The sequence below is a fragment of the Somniosus microcephalus genome, chromosome 31 (assembly GCF_052327205.1).
Source record: "Somniosus microcephalus isolate GS21.2 chromosome 31, FLI_Smic_1.0, whole genome shotgun sequence".
Lineage (NCBI taxonomy): Eukaryota > Metazoa > Chordata > Chondrichthyes > Squaliformes > Somniosidae > Somniosus > Somniosus microcephalus.
Window position 1 is genome coordinate 10,666,062 of NC_141017.1, and position 19,322 is coordinate 10,685,383.

Below are 19,322 nucleotides of genomic sequence, written 5' to 3' on the forward strand. Positions count from 1 at the left end.
ACCATGCCAAGTTAGAGGAGTTGGGCCGTCGGGTTGAAGGACTTGGAGGGGTCGAGATGTCGGTGTTCAGGTGAGTGATGGGTGCATGAGTGCAAAGGTAAGTGTGTTTGGTGTGTCTAAAGTGTGTAAAGAAGTTTAAATTACCTGTACTTACCTTTTCAGCCTTCCTTCCTCTAGGTTTCGGGAGTCCATCATCTAACCGGCACAGAAAGCAGAATGGCTGTGAACTGTCAAAAGTGACAGCCTGCAGCTTTCTGTGCCGGTGAGATTTCTAACTGAGTCTGTGTAGAAGGACTCAGGTTAGAAGTAAGACTGTCAGTGTTTGACAGCTTCAAGCAGCTGTGAAACACTGATAATTCATCTGTCAAAATGTCTTGACAGATGAAATTTCAGTCTGACGTCACCTGTTGCCGGGTGGCCCTTAATTGGCCTGCTGAGCCCGCTGGGTGGGCTCAACAAGGTCAATCAAGTTAAAATCGCGTGGATTGGCCGCATCTCGATGGAGGCAGGACTACAACCCTTGAAAGTTGTAGTTCCGCCTCCTTCCTGACATCTGAATGAAAATCACCCCCTATACCTCTATTCATTAAGCCCAGGATCCCGTAAGCCTTTTTAAATGCTTCCTCAACCTGCCCTGCCACCTACAACGATTTGTGCACACATACCCCCAGGTCTCTCTGTTTGTACACCCGTTTCAGGATTGTACCCTTTAGTTTATATGCGCTCTCCTCATTCTTTCTACCAAAATGTATCACTTCACATTTTTCTGCGTTAAATTTCATCTGCCATGTGTCCGCCCATTTCACCAGCCTGCCTATGTCTTCCTGAAATCTAACACTATCCTCCTCACTGTTCACTATACTTCCAAGTTTTGTGTCATAAGCAAATTTTTAAATTGTGCCCTGTAAACCCACGTCCAAGTCATTAATGTATATCAAGAAAAGCAGTGGTCCTAGAAACGACCCCTGCGGAACACCACTGTATACCTTCCTCCAGTCCGAAAAACAACTGTTCACCAATACTCTCTGTTTCCTGTCACCTAGCAAATTCTGTAACCATGCTGCCACTGTTTCTTTTATTCCAGCTGTGGCCTAACTAGCGTTTTATACAGCTCCATCATAACCTCCCTGCACTTATACTCTCTGCCTCGGCTAATGAAGGCAATTATCCCATATGCCTTTTTAACCACCTTATCTACCTGTCCTGCTGCCTTCAGGGATCTATGCACACCAAGGTCCCTCTGATCCTCTGTCCTTCCTAGGGTCGTACCATTCATTGTGTATTCCCATGCCTTGTTAGTCCTCCCAAAATGCATCACCTCACACTTTTCAGGGTTAAATTCCATTTGCCACTGTTCTGCCCACCAACCAACCCGTCTACATCGTCCTGTAGCCTGAGGCTTCCCTCCTCACTATTTACCACTCCACCAATTTTTGTGTCATCTGCGAACTTACTGATCATACCTCCTACATTCATATCTAAATCATTAATGTACACTACAAACAGCAAACGACCCAGCACCGATCCCTGCGGTACACCACTGGACACAGGCGTCCGGTCACAAAAACAACCTTCGACCATCAACCTCTGCCTCCTGCCACTAAGCCAATTTTGGATCCAATGTGCCAAATTGCCCTGGATCCCATGGGCTCTTACCTTCTTGACCAGTCTCCCATGCGGGACTTTGCCAAAAGCCTTACTGAAATCCATGTAGACTACATCACCTCCACTACCCTCATCCACACACCTAGTCACCCCCTCAAAAAATTCAATTAAATTGGTTAGACATGATCTCCGCCTGACAAAGCCATGCTGACTATCCTTGATTAATCCTTGCTTCTCCAAGTGGAGACTAATTCTGTCCCTCAGAATTTTTTCCAATAATTTCCCTATCACTAATGTTAGACTCACTGGCCTGTAATTCCCTGGTTTATCCCTACTACCCTTCTTGAATAATGGTACTACGTTAGCTGTTCTCCAGTCCTCTGGCACCTTCCCTGTGGCCAGAGAGGTTCTGGAAATTTGTGTCAGAGCCCCTGCAATCTCCTCCCTTGCCTCACACAGCAGCCTGGGATACATCTCATTAGGGCCTGGGGATTTATCCACTTTTAAGCCCGCTAAAACCGCTAGCACCTCCTCCATCTCAATACTAATTTGTTCAAGTATATCACAATCCCCCTACCTGATTGCTACGCCTACATTGTCCTTCTCTAGTGAACATAGAGGCAAAATATTCATTTAAAACATCACCCGCATCTTCCGGCTCTACACACAGATTGCCACTTTGGTCCCTAATGGGCCCTACTCTTTCCCTGGTTATTCTCTTGCCCTTAATATACTTATAAAACACCTTGTGCCTTGTAGATGGCAGAAAGGCTTTGGGGAGTCAGGAAGTGAGACACTCGCCACAGAATACCTAGCCTCTGACCTGCTCTTGTTGCCACAGTATTTATGTGGCTGGTCCAGTTAAGTTTCTGGACAATAGTGACCCCAAGGATGTTGATGGTGGGGGATTCGGCGATGGTAATGCCACTGAATGTCAAGGGGCAGTGGTTAGCCTCTTACTTGTTGGAGATAGTCATTGCCTGGCACTTCTATGGTGCGAATGTTACCCACCACTTATCAGCCCAAGCCTAAACGTCGTCCAGGTCTTGTTGCATGTGGGCATGGACTGCTTCATTATCTGAGGAGTTGTGAATGCCACTGAACACTGTGCAGTCATCAGCGAACATCCCCATTTCTGAACTTATGTTGGAGGGAAGGTCATTGATGACCATCTGCAAACTTTGAAATTGTGCCCTATATAGTTTGGACCCCAGTTTTCGATACACTTACGAACATATGAGCAATGATGGAGAGGTAAAGGCCTGCTGGTCCATCCAGCCTGGCTCACACAATTGCGATACCTTGTGTGTCACAATATATACACTCCCCACCTCACCCGAACCCATGTGATCTCCTGGGAGAGGCGATAAACTCCAGGCCAATTTGGAGGGAAAAAATCTGGGAATTTCCTCTCCTACCCATGTAGGTGATCGAAACTAATCCTGGAGATCACTGGCCTTGAATTCCCAGCAGCACCTACCTTTTGTAAGAGGTGATCTCCGCTCCACCCAGGAACAGGTCCAGCTCTCGCTTGAAGGAATTCAGTGAATCAACGTCAAACAACGCACGAGCTGGCAGCCTGTCCCAGAGGTCCCCTATTCTCTGGGAAATGAACCACCTCCTGACATCTAACCTAGATCTGGCCTTGTACAACTTAAAATTGTGACTCCTGGTCTTGCCAAACCTGTTTAATTGGCACAAATGTCAGCTGGAACACAATCTATTCCCTTCATCATCTTATAAACCTCAATCAGTCCACCTCTAAGTCTCGCTCCTCTAAAGTGTAGAGTCCCAAATCTTTTAGCCTATCTTGATCACTAAGATGCTTTATACAGGGAATTAGTCTAGAGGCCCTCCTCTGCACCCTCTCCAAAGCCTCAATATCACCCACAATGTGAGGAGACCAAAACTGGATTCCTTGTGAGGCCTGGTCAAGGTCTTGCACAAGGACAAAATAGTAGGCCTCATCTTATACGCAGTTGTTGTATGAATGCACCCCAACACTCTATTCACTCTAGCTAGCGCTTCACGGCATTGCTCATATACATTTAGAGCTGTATGCACGAGAATGCCCAGATCTTTTTCTTTCTCCGCCTTCTTTAATGCATTTCCCTGAAGGGTATATGTATGTTGAGCATTCGCCCCATCCACACGCATAACAATGCACTTTTCCAAATTAAACATAATTTGCCAGTCATGAGCCCAATCTCCCAACACATTAAGAACCGTCTGAAGCAGACGAACATAATCTACAGTCTGAACACTTGCACAGATCTTGGTATCATCTGCAAATTTGCAGATCGTGCCCCACCACCTACATCCAGATCATTAATAAAAAGTGAAGAGCAATGGTTCCAATACTGATCCCAGTGGGACACCACTGGTGAACAAACAGATCCAGATCCATCTATAACTACTTTCTGCCTACGTCCTTCCATCCCGTTCTCAATCCAGCTCAATATATTACCACTAATACCAGAGGCTTCAATCTTGTAGAGAAGCCTCTTGGATGGTACCTTATCAAACCCTTTTTGGAAGTCTAAGTAGGTAATGTCTACTGGGCTTCCCTCGTCCACCATCTTCATGACTTCTTCAAAAAATACAATCAGATTTGTAAAACAGGACCTCCTTTTTATGAAACCATGTTGGGTGACCCTAAAATGACCCTCTCTATCCAAGCAATCATATATTGCATCCCTAATCATTCCCTCAAGCATCTTTCCTATTGCTGATGTTAAACTAACAGGCCGATAGTTACCTGTGTCCGTCTTGTCAACTTTTTTAAAGATGGGGACTATATTAGCCTCCTTCCAGTCTACAGGAACCATCCAGAGTGCAGTGAGCTATTAAAAATACAGGCTACGGGCTCACACAGCACGTGTCCCATCTCCCTGAAGACCCTTGGCTGAATATTATCTTGCTTGGCTGCTCGATCTATGTTCAAGTTCTTAATTCTACCTAAAACACTATGGCCTAGAAATTCAGTTGGGCGTGCCAGCCGTTAGCGCCTTAGGAGGAGTAGATCTCGAGCGCTAGGCGCTTATCGCCCGGGCACAGCGCGATCTGCGCCTCTCCCCAACTTCAGGACACATTTAGCGCCGGCGCAAAGTCTTAGCGCGCGCGCCCTGCTGCGCGCGCAGATCATGACGTCATTTAATAGTGCAACGCCCTTTGTGCGCCCCAAACCGGAACTTCACTCGCGCCGGCCCATTGTGCGCCGGGCGGCCCGAGCGACTGTGACGTGGAACGGTACACAGGCCAGCCGGGCCGCGGGGAGCGCAAATTAAAGGGCACTTACCCAGCAGTATAAAGGCCAGCCATTTTGCAGCATTCACTCTTGTGCAACGGTTTTTTGGACAGAGACCAAGGAGGAGAGTTTACTGGTTTGGACCAACACTTGGACAGGTATTTTTGGCTCAGGCCAGAGCTTACCAATTATCTTTGCCTTCATTCAGAGCTCAGTGTTTGCCAGCATATAATGGGGGCTGCATTGGGTGGCAACGCTGAATTTCAGCCTTATGCCAGAAGGGCTTACAGACGCCGTGAGAGAGTGACAGCCCTGGCTAGACGCAGAGGGGGCAACAGGCGTCGCCAACTGAGGCCTTACCCACGCAGGGTATACCGCCAGCAGACCTCCTATCTGACCATGTCTGCCGCGATGTGTGTTAGGAGGCTGCGATTCCGAAGGGAGGTGGTTGCAGACATCTGCCAGCTGCTTCAGAGAGATCTGCAGCCACAGCTGATGCGCAGGACGTCTCTGTCGGTGGCAGTGAAGGTGACGGTGGCTCTCAACTTCTATGCCTCCGGCTCCTTCCAATCCGCTACTGGGGACATCGCTAACATCTCCCAGTTCGCCGTGCATTGCTGCATCCGCCAGGTGACCGAAGCCCTTTTCAGAAGGAGACATCAATTCATCTCCTTCCCCATGACCCTGGACAAGCAGCAGCAGCGTGCAGTGGGGTTTGCAAGAATAGCGGGCTTCCCCATGGTGCAGGGCGCCATTGACTGCACGCATGTGGCTTTGCGGACACCTCTTGAGCATGCCGAGGATTACCGCAACCGGAAGGGCTACCATTCCTTCAATGTACAGCTGGTGTGTGACCACAGGCAGCGCATCCTAGCTGTCAATGCCCGCTTTCCAGGCAGCAGCCACGATGCCTTTATCCTGCGACAGACAACTGTGGCTGACATGTTCCAGGCACAGCCTCCCCCAAGAGGATGGCTTATCGGGGACAAAGGCTATCCTTTGTGTACCTGGCTCATGACCCCGCTCCGCACGCCCACGACCCCTGCTGAAGAGGCATACAACGAGAGCCATCAAGCGACGAGGAACCTCATAGAACAAACAATCGGCGTGCTCAAGCAACGGTTCCGCTGTCTCGATCGCTCCGGGGGAGCCCTCCAGTATTCGCAGGATCGAGTCTCCCAATTCGTCGTTGTTTGCTGCATGCTGCACAACCTGACTATCCGCAGGACTCAGGCACTGCCACCTCACGTTGGACCACCAACTCAGGAGGAGGAGCAGGAGGAGCATGAGGACGACGAGGACGAGGAGTACCAGCCCAGGAGGGACGCACAAGGTCCAAGGGCCGCCCGTCGGCGGCTTATTGAACGTCACTTCTAGACCCCCTGTCAGGGAATGGCTTGTGCCAATGATAGAACATGATTGCAGCCGCTCCGCAAGCCCTCAGCCGGTTAAGGCAACAAACACTTCAAAGATCAAACATGGACAATGTGAATAAATGAAATGCTTTATTGTACAAACTCTGGGCCCTTCCCACATGAAAACCAAAAACAGACGAAACCCCCAAAAAACACTCAAACACATTACTCGCTCCCACAACCTGGAGAGGATTAACAAAATAGGGCAACTAAAATGGCCGTCATTCTCGGCCTTTGTCAAAAACAAACATCACATCATCGGCCTTCAAAAAACAAACATCCAATTCTCGGCCTCAAGAAACAAACACAAATGGCCACACATTCGACTATTTGGCCCGCTAGGGCGATGCCTTGGCCATCTTTGGGTGGCCCCTGCCCGCCCTGCTGCTCCACCTCAAAGTAAGGCCATTGGCTGCTGCAAGGCTGGGGGCAGGCTCCTGAGGGGCACATGTCGTGACGGCAGAAGCCCTTGGGGGTCGGCCTAGTCGAGGTCTGGCCGTCGAGCGGGCGGCTGTTGATTGCTGCAGCTGTGGCTGGCCAGCATCAGTCGCTGCAGCAGCTCCTGGCAGCTCCACTGGGGGAGTGGCAGTGGCGGCTGGAGGAATGGCGGCAAGCTGGCGGATGGCAGGTGCTCGCTGGTCGCCTGAGACACTGGCACTCGCCCGGGCCAGCACTGCAGCATGCGCACCAATCTGCCGAGGGACAGACCGCTGTGCTGCTGCAGTGCGCCGGGTGCCCTGGCGATGCCTGGCTGACACAGCGAGTGTGGCAGCAGTGAGTGCCCATGTTGACCTGTTCACTGACCGCAGCAGAGCAGCCAGTGACTGGATGGCACCACTGATCACCTGGCCAGTCGCTGACAGATCTGCCCGGTATTCCGCCCGACTGGTGGCCTCTAAGGGCCCGAACTCAGCCACACTCCGAGAGAGGGAATCGATGGACTCAGGCAACCGTGCCACTGCCGCCATGAGCTCCGTGTGCCGGCGCTCCGAGTCCGCGGACAAGTCTTCGAGGCATTCCATCTCCTCGGCGAAGAGCATCTCCTGACTGGAGGCCGGACTCTCCCTCTGGGGAGAAGGCCGCCGAGCTGGCCGACCCATCCTGCGTTGCTGGAGGCCGCTGGGCCCAGCAATTGGACTCCTCTCCGACGCATCCCCCCTCTGGGGAGAAGACCGCCGAGCTTCCACCCACCTCCCGCCTTTCTGCAGCACGCAGGTCCCAGGAGCTCCCCTCCCCTTCGACACTTCCGCCACGCTGCCCTCCAGGGAAGACGTGTCCCCTACATTGGCCTGGGTGGCCGTGGCTGAGGGTTCCCCTGATGGGCCGCCTTCCTCTTGCTCCTCCTCCTGCTCCTCCTCGGAGGGTCTGTCACTGGCAAGTTGAGGGACCTCCTCTTAACCATCTGAAAGCAGGAAGGCACAAGAGTAGCTTTAGAGTGAGGAGAGGGCGTCAGTGCGGGATGCATGAGTGGTGGCATTCAGCGCATTGGTCGGACAGTGGCAAAGGATGTAGATCTGATGCACAAGTGGGACGAGAGAGGTGCAAAAGGTGATGTCCTTACCATTGGTGCCCAGAACAGGGTCGGCATCTCCACATGCAACGGGCCCAATCACCCGGCCACCCATGAGGCGCTCCACGCGATGTTGCAGGTCGGTGAGTGGCTGGATATGGGGTCGGCCTCCCCCGGTCGCAGTCCGGCTCTTGCGATTATTCGCCAGCTTGGCCTGCAAGAGAAAGGACGGCCTCTAAGTACAGTGTGTCGCCGTGATCTTGTGTGCACTGCCTCCCATGGTGGAATAGCTTGGCCAGTGTGTCGCCATGATCTGGTGTGCACTGCCTCCCATGGTGGAATAGCCTGGCCAGTGTGTCGCCATGATCTGGTGTGCACTGCCTCCCATGGTGGAATAGCCTGGCCAGTGTGTCGCCGTGATCTGGTGTGCACTGCCTCCCATGGTGGAATAGCTTGGCCAGTGTGTTAAGTGCAGAATGTGCAATTGATGCTCATGCCTGTCCCATAGCTGCTGGATGAAGGCTGGCCATTAGAGCTTTCAGGTCCCTTTGCCCATAATGTGAGGTGCACATGCAAGGATGAGGAGGTCATTGGAAAGGGTACTCACCCTGACAATGCGTGTGAGGTCATTTAACTTTTTGCGGCATTGGGCACCGGTCCTGGGGACGTCGCTGTTGGCTGACAGCTTGCTGGCGACATGCCTCCAGGCTCTCCTGTAGACGCGGACCATCGCCTTCTTGCCATTGTCCGGGTACAAAACATGGCGCCTCTTCTCCACAGCAGCAAGCAGCACACTCAGATCACGCTCTGAGAAGCGCTGCGCACGTTCACGGGCCTTCTCCATGTCTTCAGGCGCTATTTGGGTCCAGCAGCAGTGTTCAGGCCTAGCTGGAGGGCTCCACTATCCAGGGCGTGGCAGCAGACACAGTCGACCCATCCCCCTTAAGAGCTGGCCGGCGCCAGGGTGTCTGCTGTCAATCACGAGATGGCCGCACCTGCGCTGCGCCCGGCCTCGGCGCTATCAATCACCACCTCCGGCTTAGCGACCAAAGAGAGGCGTCCAGCAGCAGTTTTAGCGCTCGCCCGAACTAGTAGGGCGAAGCTAATGAATATCGGAGAAGTGGCATAGATTTGGCGGCGGCCGCAAACTTTAGCGGACGCCCCACTTTAGCGCCCCAAAAGTGGCGTCAATGAATTTCTAGGCCTATGTTCATCTATTTTAATATGACTAGTTTTATTATTAAAATCATTCAATTCGAGTAGTTCAGCATCGTCTTCAAGAGAGAAGGCCGATGCAAAGTTCTCATTTAATATTTACGCCATGCCCAGTGAGTCCTTCGTAACCTGTCCTTGAACATCCTTCAATGGCCCAATACAGTCTTTGACAGATCTGCGAGTCTTCACATAACTGAAAAAGCTTTTCCCATTACATCCACAAATGTCGGCGATCCTTTTCCCATTAGCCTTTCAGCTGATCTAATAGCAGCCTTTGTATCTCTGGCTCTTCCTTATACTCAACTCTGTTTAGTTGAGTATTAGATGCCTTTAATTTATAGAAATATTTTTGTACATCTTATTTGTCTTTGTACATGACCAGTCAGCCACCTTGGCTTTTCCTTACCACATTCCCTTCTTTTGACCTTGGGTACATTTTTGTCTTCCATAGTTTTTAATCTTGTTCTTAAAAACTTTCTATTTGTATTCTACATCGGTCTCATCACCGCCCAGTAGGGTTAGCCAATTAACACGTTCCAAATCATCTGCCATTTAGTGAAAGTTGCTCTTCTGAAATCGCTTACGAGTTGTTGATTCTCAGTACCTTTAGTTCTACCAGCCAATTGAAACTGTATAATGTTGTGGTCACTTTTGCCCAGCTGTTCCCCCACATGGAGATCCAATACGAGATCAAGCTCACTACTGAACATAAGGTCTAATACATGATTGTTCCTGGTTACTTCATTAACATGTTGAGTCAGCAAATAGTCTTGTCTATTTTCAATAACATTTCAGCTTCCCTCTTCTCTTCCTGGAATGTACTTGCTTTGTATCATTTCCATCTCCTGTTTAAATATTTATCATTGTTGATCTAAGGAGGATCTTAACTCGCTCCGCCCAGCGGATACTGGACGGTGCGGGAGTTAAAATCAAAGCGGGAGATTTGCCTCTGGTTTTCTGCCCCACCACCATCTTCCCATCGCTGGTTTAATAAGCGACTGAGGTGCCTACGTGACCCGGGCAGAGCCTCATGAATACGTTGGTATCGGGCCGAGTTACGGCAATAAGACCCAAAGCCATGTTTACATTTTAACTTGGGTACAGGGAGAACAATCTTAAAAGTTTCTGACCACACTAAAGTAGCAGGTTTTGCAAACAGCGAGGAGGACAGAGAAAGACTTAGAGAGACAGGTTAGTGAAATAGGCTGGCCCTCATGCTGTGCCTGGCTATTTGAGGTCACTTTCTGCCATTTCCCATTGCTTCCACACTTGAACAAACATCATTCCTGCAGTGTGGGAATGAAGCCTAGCCTGAGTAATTCAGAATGAACCCAGTTAATTGTTGATTAAGAAGCCTGGCTCTGTGTGTTAATCTGTCCACCATTTGGCCGTCAGTAGAACTTCATGTGTGAGTGGAAAGAAGAAGTCACCTTACATTAGTGCAGTGCACAAAATGGCAGCAACTTAATAAATGGATGTTTGTACCAGCTGATAGACACAGCAAATTCCCTGGCCATGTGTTGAATCATGATCGTACTGTTATAGAGGTTACAATGACTCTGTTAAATGTTGAACCATCGGTTTATTGTGGAAACTCTTGTGGCAGTGTGTACATTAGAAAGGGTGACCATATTTTCTAAATTGAATCTGGGGCACACAGGGTGGGAGAACAGCAAAGTAGCCAGGATGGAAAATGTAGGTTGAGCAGCTTAGCGAGGCAAAACTTTTTGGTTATTCTGAATCGGCAAAATGCAGCGCTAGATCTTTCCGCCTGAATAATGTGGCTGCTGTTCACAGCATCTGCCGGCTGCAATCACGGGCTCCTCCCCCCCCTCACGGTCTGACACTCGCCCACACCATCCGGGCACCCGGGACATCTACATGGCCCGGCTCCAGCCGACGCTCATTAGTCTGGTTACCAGCGGCCCCCCACTACTCGGACATTTTGCCTCCAGGACCAATTTCTCTTCAACCGAATTCCGCAGGACGATCCGGGGATCTGGTGGGGGTGGGGGGGTCGGGGGTCAGGAGTTGAAGGGGTGGGGGGGCGGAGCATGCGTAATACGGGGCCACAGAGCGCAATCTCTGCATAAAGTAAAGTCCCTCAGTAAGTCCACCCGTTCTACTGGTTGAAAACAGGAGATTGACACCCATCTCACCAATCAGAATCTGCCCTGCCACACAGCCCCGCCCACTTTATTGACCAACCGCATTGCAGCTCGTGGTCACGTGGCTCCTGATTTGAACCCGTGCGTATTTGGGGATGAGTTTCCTGAACCAGGGACTCTTCCAGGGAGGTTGTCTGCCTGAGGACACAGTCCCTCATCCAGGAAAATGGGGACGTAGGGCCACCCTCACATTAGAAAGGGTCCTTGCACGAAACTTAGTGTCCAACAGTCCATTCATTCTGTTCTATTCATCTCTTTTCTCATTCAGGTTTTGGGAGAGTGGACAGCCAAATAATAATGCAGATGAAGACTGTGTCGTGGCCTCTGTAACTGGAGCATGGCATGATTGGCCGTGCAGTTCCAAACATTCCTCCATCTGTGAAAAATCACCATAATGCTATTTTGCTTATCGTTACAGTCAGTGCTAAGTGGAAAGTGAATCTATATTTAAATGTTCAGTACATGTACAATCGGCAAGCAGCCCTGAGCTGGTGTCGGTATGGTGGGTGTGTGGCCAGGGCTATCCCTCCCTCCTCTCCTGATTGGAACTGTCCCAAAGCCCACTGGACACACTCAGTTTTACCCCTTTATCTTAGTCCAGCAATGCGAAGACCCACGTGGTAGAATGTCCCTATTGTCCTGTACTGTGGTGAACCAGATCCAGTTTTGCGGAATGTTGAAAAGTGCCAGTGCAGTGTTTGTACACCAGCGGGTTCTGCTTCCTCACATCCCTCCAGCTCAGGCCCATTGGAGCAAAGCTGCTCCGGGAATCTCAAACTCACAGTGCCATTTGGAAACCGTGCAATGCCTCCTCCTCCTGTGAGGGACGTCGTGGGTTTACAACAGTTCCTGCTCTCTGCAGCACTCAGAGTGTAGATAGAAAAGCCAATGGCCCTGACTTCACTCAAATTAAATCACTCAATCACACCACGCCGCCTCCCTGGCAAAAGAACCAGAGGCGACATGAGGAGACATTTTTTTACGCAGTGAGTTGTTGTGATCTGGACAGCACTGCCTGAAAGGGTTGCGGAAGCAGATTCAATAGTAACGTTCTAAAGCGAATTGGATAAATACTTCAAGGGAAAAAATTTACAGGGCTATGGGGAAAGAGCGGGGGAATGGGATTAATTGGACAGCTCTACCAAAGAGCCAGCACAGACACGATAGGCCAAACAGCCTCCTGTGCTGTATCATTCTATGATTGTATGATTCCATGAAATCTGATCCTAGGCAGGCGAGCTGCCAGCCCAGTTCCATCCCCCTCCGAGTCTGCCCCCACACCTCCCCTTCGTCCCTCTGTCCCTCCCTGCTCCCCCTCTGCCCCACAACTTTCACTCCCTTCCACTCTACGTCCGTTCCTACCTCATCCTCCACCTCCCCCTCCACCCCGACCCCACTTCTGTCCCACCTCCCCCTCATAGCTCCCCCTCTGCCCCAGCTCCCCCTCCACCTCCTCCCCACTTCCGCCCCATCTCCCCCTCCCAGCTCCCCCTCCACCCTCCACGCCCCACCTCCACCTGCCCTTCCTCCTCCCCCTCCACCACACCCCCCTACCCAGGGCTGGCTGCGTGTCGAAGGCTCTCGGGATTGGTCAGGCTGTGACTGGCGAGATGTATCGGGATACCCGACTAATGTCCCCAGCTCACCGTTTTAGAGTGAGTGAGGCCAGAGTTCCAATTCTGATCGAGCCACAGGGCGCCGAGACCAGCACACAAACCAACCGCTTCCCCATTTTTGGCCAATTTCTCAGTCCTCTCTTTGCAGCTAATGGGCTCCGACCATATTAAAGGATCTGGCTGGTCCAATTTGAACCCTTAACCCTCAGACACACAGCAATGCTGTAAACATAAGGACATAAGAAATAGGAGCAGGAGTCGGCCATACGGCCCATCGAGCTTCTCCGCCATTCAAAAAGATCATGGCTGAACTTCTACCTCAACTCCATCTCCCCACACTACCCCCACACCCCTTGATTCCCTTAGTGCCCAAACATCTATCGATCTCAGTCTTGAATCTACTCATCGACTGGACATCCACAGCCCTCTGGGGTGGAGAATTCCAAAGATTCACAACCCTCTGAGTGAAGAAATTTCTCCTCATCTCAGTCCTAAATGGCCGACTCCTTATCCTGAGTCTATGCTCCCTTTTCTAGACTCCCCAGCCAGGGGAAACAGCCTCTCAGTATCTACCCTATCAACCCCCTCAGAATCTTATACGTTTCCATGAGATCACCCCTCATTCTTCTAAACACCAGAGAATATAGACCCAATCTATTCAACCTCTCCTCATTGGACAAGCCTCTCATCCCAGGAATCAGAGTAGTGAACCTTCGTTGCACCACCTCTAAGGTGAGTATATCCTTGCTTAGGTAATGAGACCAAACCTGTACACAGTACTCCAGGGGTGGTCTCACCAAAGCCCTATATAATTGCAGCAAGACTTCCTTACTCTTATCATGCAACCCCCTTGCAATAAAGGCTAACATATCATTCAACTTCCCAATTGCTTGCTGTACCTACATGTTAACTTTCTGTGATTTGTGTACAAGGACCCCCAAATCCCTCTGAATGCCAACATTTACTAGTCTCTTACCTTATAAAAAGTATTCTGCTTTTCCATTCTTCCTACCAAAGTGGATACTTTCACACTTCCCCAAAACAAAACAAAATGAAATCTGATCCCTTGTGACAGGTTAACGATCTGTCCAATTCCAGAACTTGCGAATCTACAATGATTCTCAGCAGTGGCTGGTGAGACACACCTGCACAGTGAGGGAGTGGGGTAGAGATTTGAGCAGATCCATGTCTCTATGTATGTAAATGCTAAGTCCAAGGGAGCTGTCAGACCTCTGTTTATGTGGGTTGAAGACACAAAGTCCAACCTCATTATAGAAATATTCAATATTGAGCACTGGGCAACGCATCACTCGTCCTGCCTGTGGCATTTACAATCATCTCATCAGGAATCCTGCAGCAAGACTATCGCAGTTTGTCTTTGCCTTGAAGGTGTGTGAGCTGCTCGCCTGGTTTCTGGGAGACTACCTGGTACCAGGGCCACCTCATTAGATTGATAGGTCTGTAACTGCAAGATTGTTTTCCAGTACATTAGGTATTATAATCTAGTGAAATCTGCTGCTTGCTCTAATCTTGTTTCTGGCAACCTTAATTCTTAATAAATGTGATTTTTATTTCTGAGTCTCATAGTCAATCAGTGTGTTGTTTATCAGCAGTCAGAGAGATCAGGAAGGGACAGTGAGATTCTTATTATTCCTAATGTCTATCTTAATGGTACAAGGGGTTTGTTGTTCACCCTGAGGCCTGCAGCACCAGAATAATTTGTGCAGTAGGTCATGTTTCAGTCCAGAAGGAGTAAGCGCTCACTGGGGAAATAGATTTTGAATTGGGTATGAGAAAAATTATCTCAAGTGAGATTGAATCAGAACAGAAATCACTTGCTGGCCGCTTTTGTGATTATGTTTCTTTTAAGGTGCATCATAGGAATTCTTTAAATCTGGTAACACTACAAGCGCACAAGCCTATTTTATGGTTGCAAGAATCCCCACAGTTCACTGACTTTCTGATTTAGTGGTTATTTTAAACGTTTATTTGTAGGTTGAGTTAGGAATGGATAGTATGGGATATTTCAGCACAGATTAGGTCATGCGCAGCAAAGGAATTTGATGTAATTGTAAAATACTTTTGAAGGACAATAATTAATTTAAACAAAAAAGAAAGGATATAAGGTGAATGGTAACGCAATATAGATATAATTGTAAATTCAGTGATCCCGCAATCGTAGTGAAGCAAGGTGAAAGGGGTACAACACTGTAGCACTGTCTCCTCACTGGCAGTGTAGAATCCTTCAATTTACTGTACGCTAACCACAGTCTGATTCAGACGTTCAACATTTCCAAGTCTCTGGGGGAAAAATTCGGCACCTCAGCACCTCCCATTAGCGCCAGCAGATGGCACTAATGGGGCGCTGGCTCATTATCGCTGGGGCGAGGCGAATCCAACGCCGCATGTCAAATCCTGCCCCCTCCCCCCCCGTTAACAGTTATCGCCGGGAGCCTCAACGTCAGGTGGATTGTGACGTCAGTGAATGTGCAATACTCACTGACCACCCGATCTGCAAAATTGATTGTCGCCACCTACTTTAGAGCCTGCAGTAAACAGTGGCAGGGAGAGCTGGCATGAAGCACGAGGAAACCGGATCCAGGGAAGTTATTTAAAGGGATCATCAACAGGTGGCCATACCCTTTCAGGGAGGTTGTCCCAAAGAGTATATCATTGTCACAGTACTCCCACTGATGGATTGAGCTGTGATTTACTGAAACATTGCAAAATAGTAAAACAAAAACTACAATCTCTTCACATGTTTAGCAATCAAAATCAGACCAGAATATTTTGCATAATACAGTTTTTAAGGAGATTTTTTCAGTGTGCATTCTCTAAAGCACCTTGAATCACCCTGTATAAAGGAACCTCTGTGCACTTTCTCCACAGCCTCTTGTGCATCGACTTCAGTCTGTGGCAGTGAGCATGCTGTCTTACAGGGAGACGTGTGCCCGGGAGCATAGAGGCATAGCGTACAAAAGCAAGGATGTTATGGTGAACCTTTATAAATCACTGGTTAGACCCCAACTGGAGTATCGTGTTCAATTCGGGGCCTCACACTTTAGGGGGGAAATGAGGAAGGCACCAGGTGTATATGATGCCTCGTGGGATAGAAAGGGTTAATCTGGAGCCTTATTTCACATTAACCCAAGAGAGCAGGACAAGGAGACACGGGTACAAACTGGGAAATGGCAGGTTCAGGACTGACAACAGAAAGCCCTTCACACACAGAGTGAACAACACACAGTGGCCTCTGGGTAGGGAAGAGGAGGCAGGAACTCTGCAGTTAAATAGTGCGATAGGGGCGAGGTCATAGGTTTCAATGGAAGAGGTAGATGGGCTGAATGGCCTCCCTTGGCCATCATGATTTTTGTGATATCATAAAATGGACATGTCTAACACACCCATTTCAACGATCATCCTCGGTTCACACATGCCACCCATTACCTCAAATCACAGTCTCTTTGACCCATCCAGCCAGTTCCACTGCTTCGCCCCTTCCACCCCAAGCTCACACAGCTCTTCCTCATCTGTTAACATCCCGTTGCCACCTGCCGTCAATGCTTTATTGGGAATTCTAAAACCATCCAGTGGGAATGACGTGTTAATCGAATCGCAGAAACTTACGACACAGAAGGAAGCCATTCGGCCCATCGTTTCTGTCCCAGCTGAAAACGAGCTATCCAGCCTAATCCCACTTTCCAGCTCTTGGTCCGTAGCCCTGTAGAATATAGAGTCATAGAGTTTAACAGCACAGAAAGAGGCCCTTCGGTCCATTGGGTCCGTGCCAGCCATCAAGCCCTCTCTATTCTAATCTCATTTTCCAGCACTTGGTCCATAGCCTTGTATGCTATGGTGTTTCAAGTGCTCATCTAAATGCTTCTTGAATGTTGTGAGGGTTCCTGCCTCTACCACCCTTTCAGGCAGTGAGTTCCAGATTCCAACCACCCACTGGGTGAAAAAAGCCCTCCTCAACCCGCCTCTAATTCTTCTACCAATTACTTTAAATCTATGCCGCCTGGTTACTGACCTCTCTGCTAAGGGAAATAGATCCTTCCTATCCACTCTATCTAGGCCCCTCATAATTTTATACACCTCAGTCAAGTCTCCCCTCAGTCTCCTCTGTTCCAAAGAAAACAACCCCAACCTATCCAATCTTTCCTCATAGCTAAAATTCTCCAGTCCTGGCAACATCCTCGTAAATCTCCTCTGTACTCTCTCTAGTGCAATCACATCCTTCATATAATGTGCTGGCCAGAACTGTACACAGCACTCTAGCTGTGGCCTAACTAGTGTTTTATACAGTTCGAGCATAACCTCCCTGCTCTTATATTCTATGCTCGGATATTAAAGGAAAGTATCCTGTATGCCTTCTGAACCACCTTACCTACCTGTCTGGCTACCTTCAGGGTCCTGTGGACGTGCATAAAGTCATAGAGGTATACAGCACAGATAGAGGCCCTTCGGCCCATCGTGTCTGCGCTGACCATCAATCCCTGTCCAGTCTAATCCCATTTTCCAGCATTTGGTCCATAGCCAAGGCCCCTCTGTTCCTCTAAATTTCTCAGTATCCTACCATTTATTGTGCATTCCCTTGCCTTGTTAGCCCTCCCCAAATGCATTACCTCACACTTCTCCGGATTGATCTCCATTTGCCACTTTTCTGCCCACCTGACCAGTCCATTGATATCTTCCTGCCGCCTGCAGCTTTCTTCCTCACTATCAAACACACAGCCAATTTTTGTATCATCTGCAAACTTTTAATCATGCCCCTTACATTGAAGTCTAAAATCATTGATATGTACCACGAAAAGCAATGGATCTAGTACTGAGCCGTGCAGAACTCCACTGGAAACAGCCTTCCAGTCACAAAAACACCCGCTGTCCATTACCCTTTGCTTCCTGCCACTGAACCAGGGAGGGAGGAGGTTTTAGCGGGCTTAAAAGTAGACAAATCCCCAGGCCCAGACGAGATGTATCCCAGGCTGCTGTGTGAGGCAAGGGAGGAGATTGCAGGGGCTCTGACACAAATTTTCAGAACCTCTCTGGCCACAGGGAAGGTGCCAGAGGACTGGAGGACAGCTAACCTCAAGAAGGGTAGTAGGGATAAACCAGGGAATTACAGGCCAGTGAGCCTAACATCAGTGGTAGGGAAATTATTGGAAAAAATTCTGAGGGACAGAATTAATCTCCACTTGGAGAAGCAAGGATTAATCAAGGATAGTCAGCATGGCTTTGTCAGGGGGAGATCATGTCTAATAATTTGATTGCATTTTTCGAGGGGGTGACTAGGTGTGTGGATGAGGGTAGTGCAGTTGATGTAGTCTACATGGACTTCAGTAAGGCTTTTGACAAAGTCCCGCATGGGAGACTGGTCAAGAAGGTAAGTGCCCATGGGATCCAGGGTAATTTGGCACATTGGATCCAAAATTGGCTTAGTGGCAGGAGGCAGAGGGTGATGGTCGAAAGTTGTTTTTGTGACTGGATGCCTGTGTCCAGTGGTGTACCACAGGGATCGGTGCTGGGTCCTTTGCTGTTTGTAGCGTACATTACTGATTTAGATATGAATGTAGGAGGTATGATCAGTAAGTTCCCAGATGACACGAAAATTGGTGGTGTGGTAAATAGCGAGCAGGGAAGCCTTAGGCTACAGGACGATATAGACGGGTTGGTCAGATAGGCAGAACAGTGGCAAATGGAATTTAACCCTGAAAAGTGTGAGGTGATGCATTTTGGGAGTACAGGTAGACTATCCTTTATCCGAAAACCTCAGGACCAGCCGAGTTTCGGATAAAGGAGAATTTCGGATTTTGGAAGGTGGGTCGGCGGGGGGTCGTGCGCACGACTTACGCTGACGCTCAGCGTAAGTCAGTCGGGGTCGGCGGGGGTCGGGGCCGGCGGGGTACGCGGGGGGGTCGGCGGTTGTCGGGGCCGGCCTGGTCCGCGGGGGGGTAGGCAGTTGTCGGGGCTGGCGGGGTCGGCGGTTGTCGGGGCCGGTGGGGTCCGCGGGGGGGTCAGCGGTTGTCGGGGCTGGCGGGGTCGGCGGTTGTTGGGGCCGGCGGGGTCCGCGGGGGGTGTCGGCGGGGGGTCGTGCACACGACTTACCCTTTATCCGAACTTCCGCAACCGGAACCCTCTAAAAACCGAAGGTTTTTTCGTTCAGCGTAAGTCGTACGCACGACTTACGCTGAACGAAAAATCCTTCGGTTTTTAGAGGGTTTCGGTTTTCGGAAGTCCGGATAAAGGGTAGTCTACCTGTACTAACAAGGCAAGGGAATACACAATGATTGGTAGGATCCTAGGGAGGACAGAGGATCAGAGGGACCTTGGTGTGCATGTATATAGATCCCTGAAGGCAGCAGGACAGGTAGATAAGGTGGTTAAAAAGGCATATGGGATACTTGCCTTCATTAGCCGAGGCATAGAATATAAGAGCAGAGAGGTTATGATGGAGCTGTACAAAACGCTAGTTAGGCTACAGCTGGAATACTGTGTGCAGTTCTGGTCGCCACACTGTAGGAAGGATGTGATTGCATTGGAGAGGGT

General features: G+C 49.6%; 1 protein-coding gene across 1 annotated transcript in view; it reads left to right on the plus strand.

Annotated features, from left to right (window-relative positions):
• LOC147097575 (uncharacterized) overlaps positions 1 to 14,354 on the plus strand; it is a 53,749-nt gene extending 39,395 nt beyond the window's left edge. The window contains exon 9 of the mRNA XM_085971412.1: positions 11,429 to 14,354. Within this exon, the coding sequence (XP_085827538.1) occupies positions 11,429 to 11,555 (127 nt within the window). The 3' untranslated portion in view covers positions 11,556 to 14,354. The remainder of the gene's footprint in view (positions 1 to 11,428) is intronic.
• Positions 14,355 to 19,322: the final 4,968 nt, after the last annotated feature.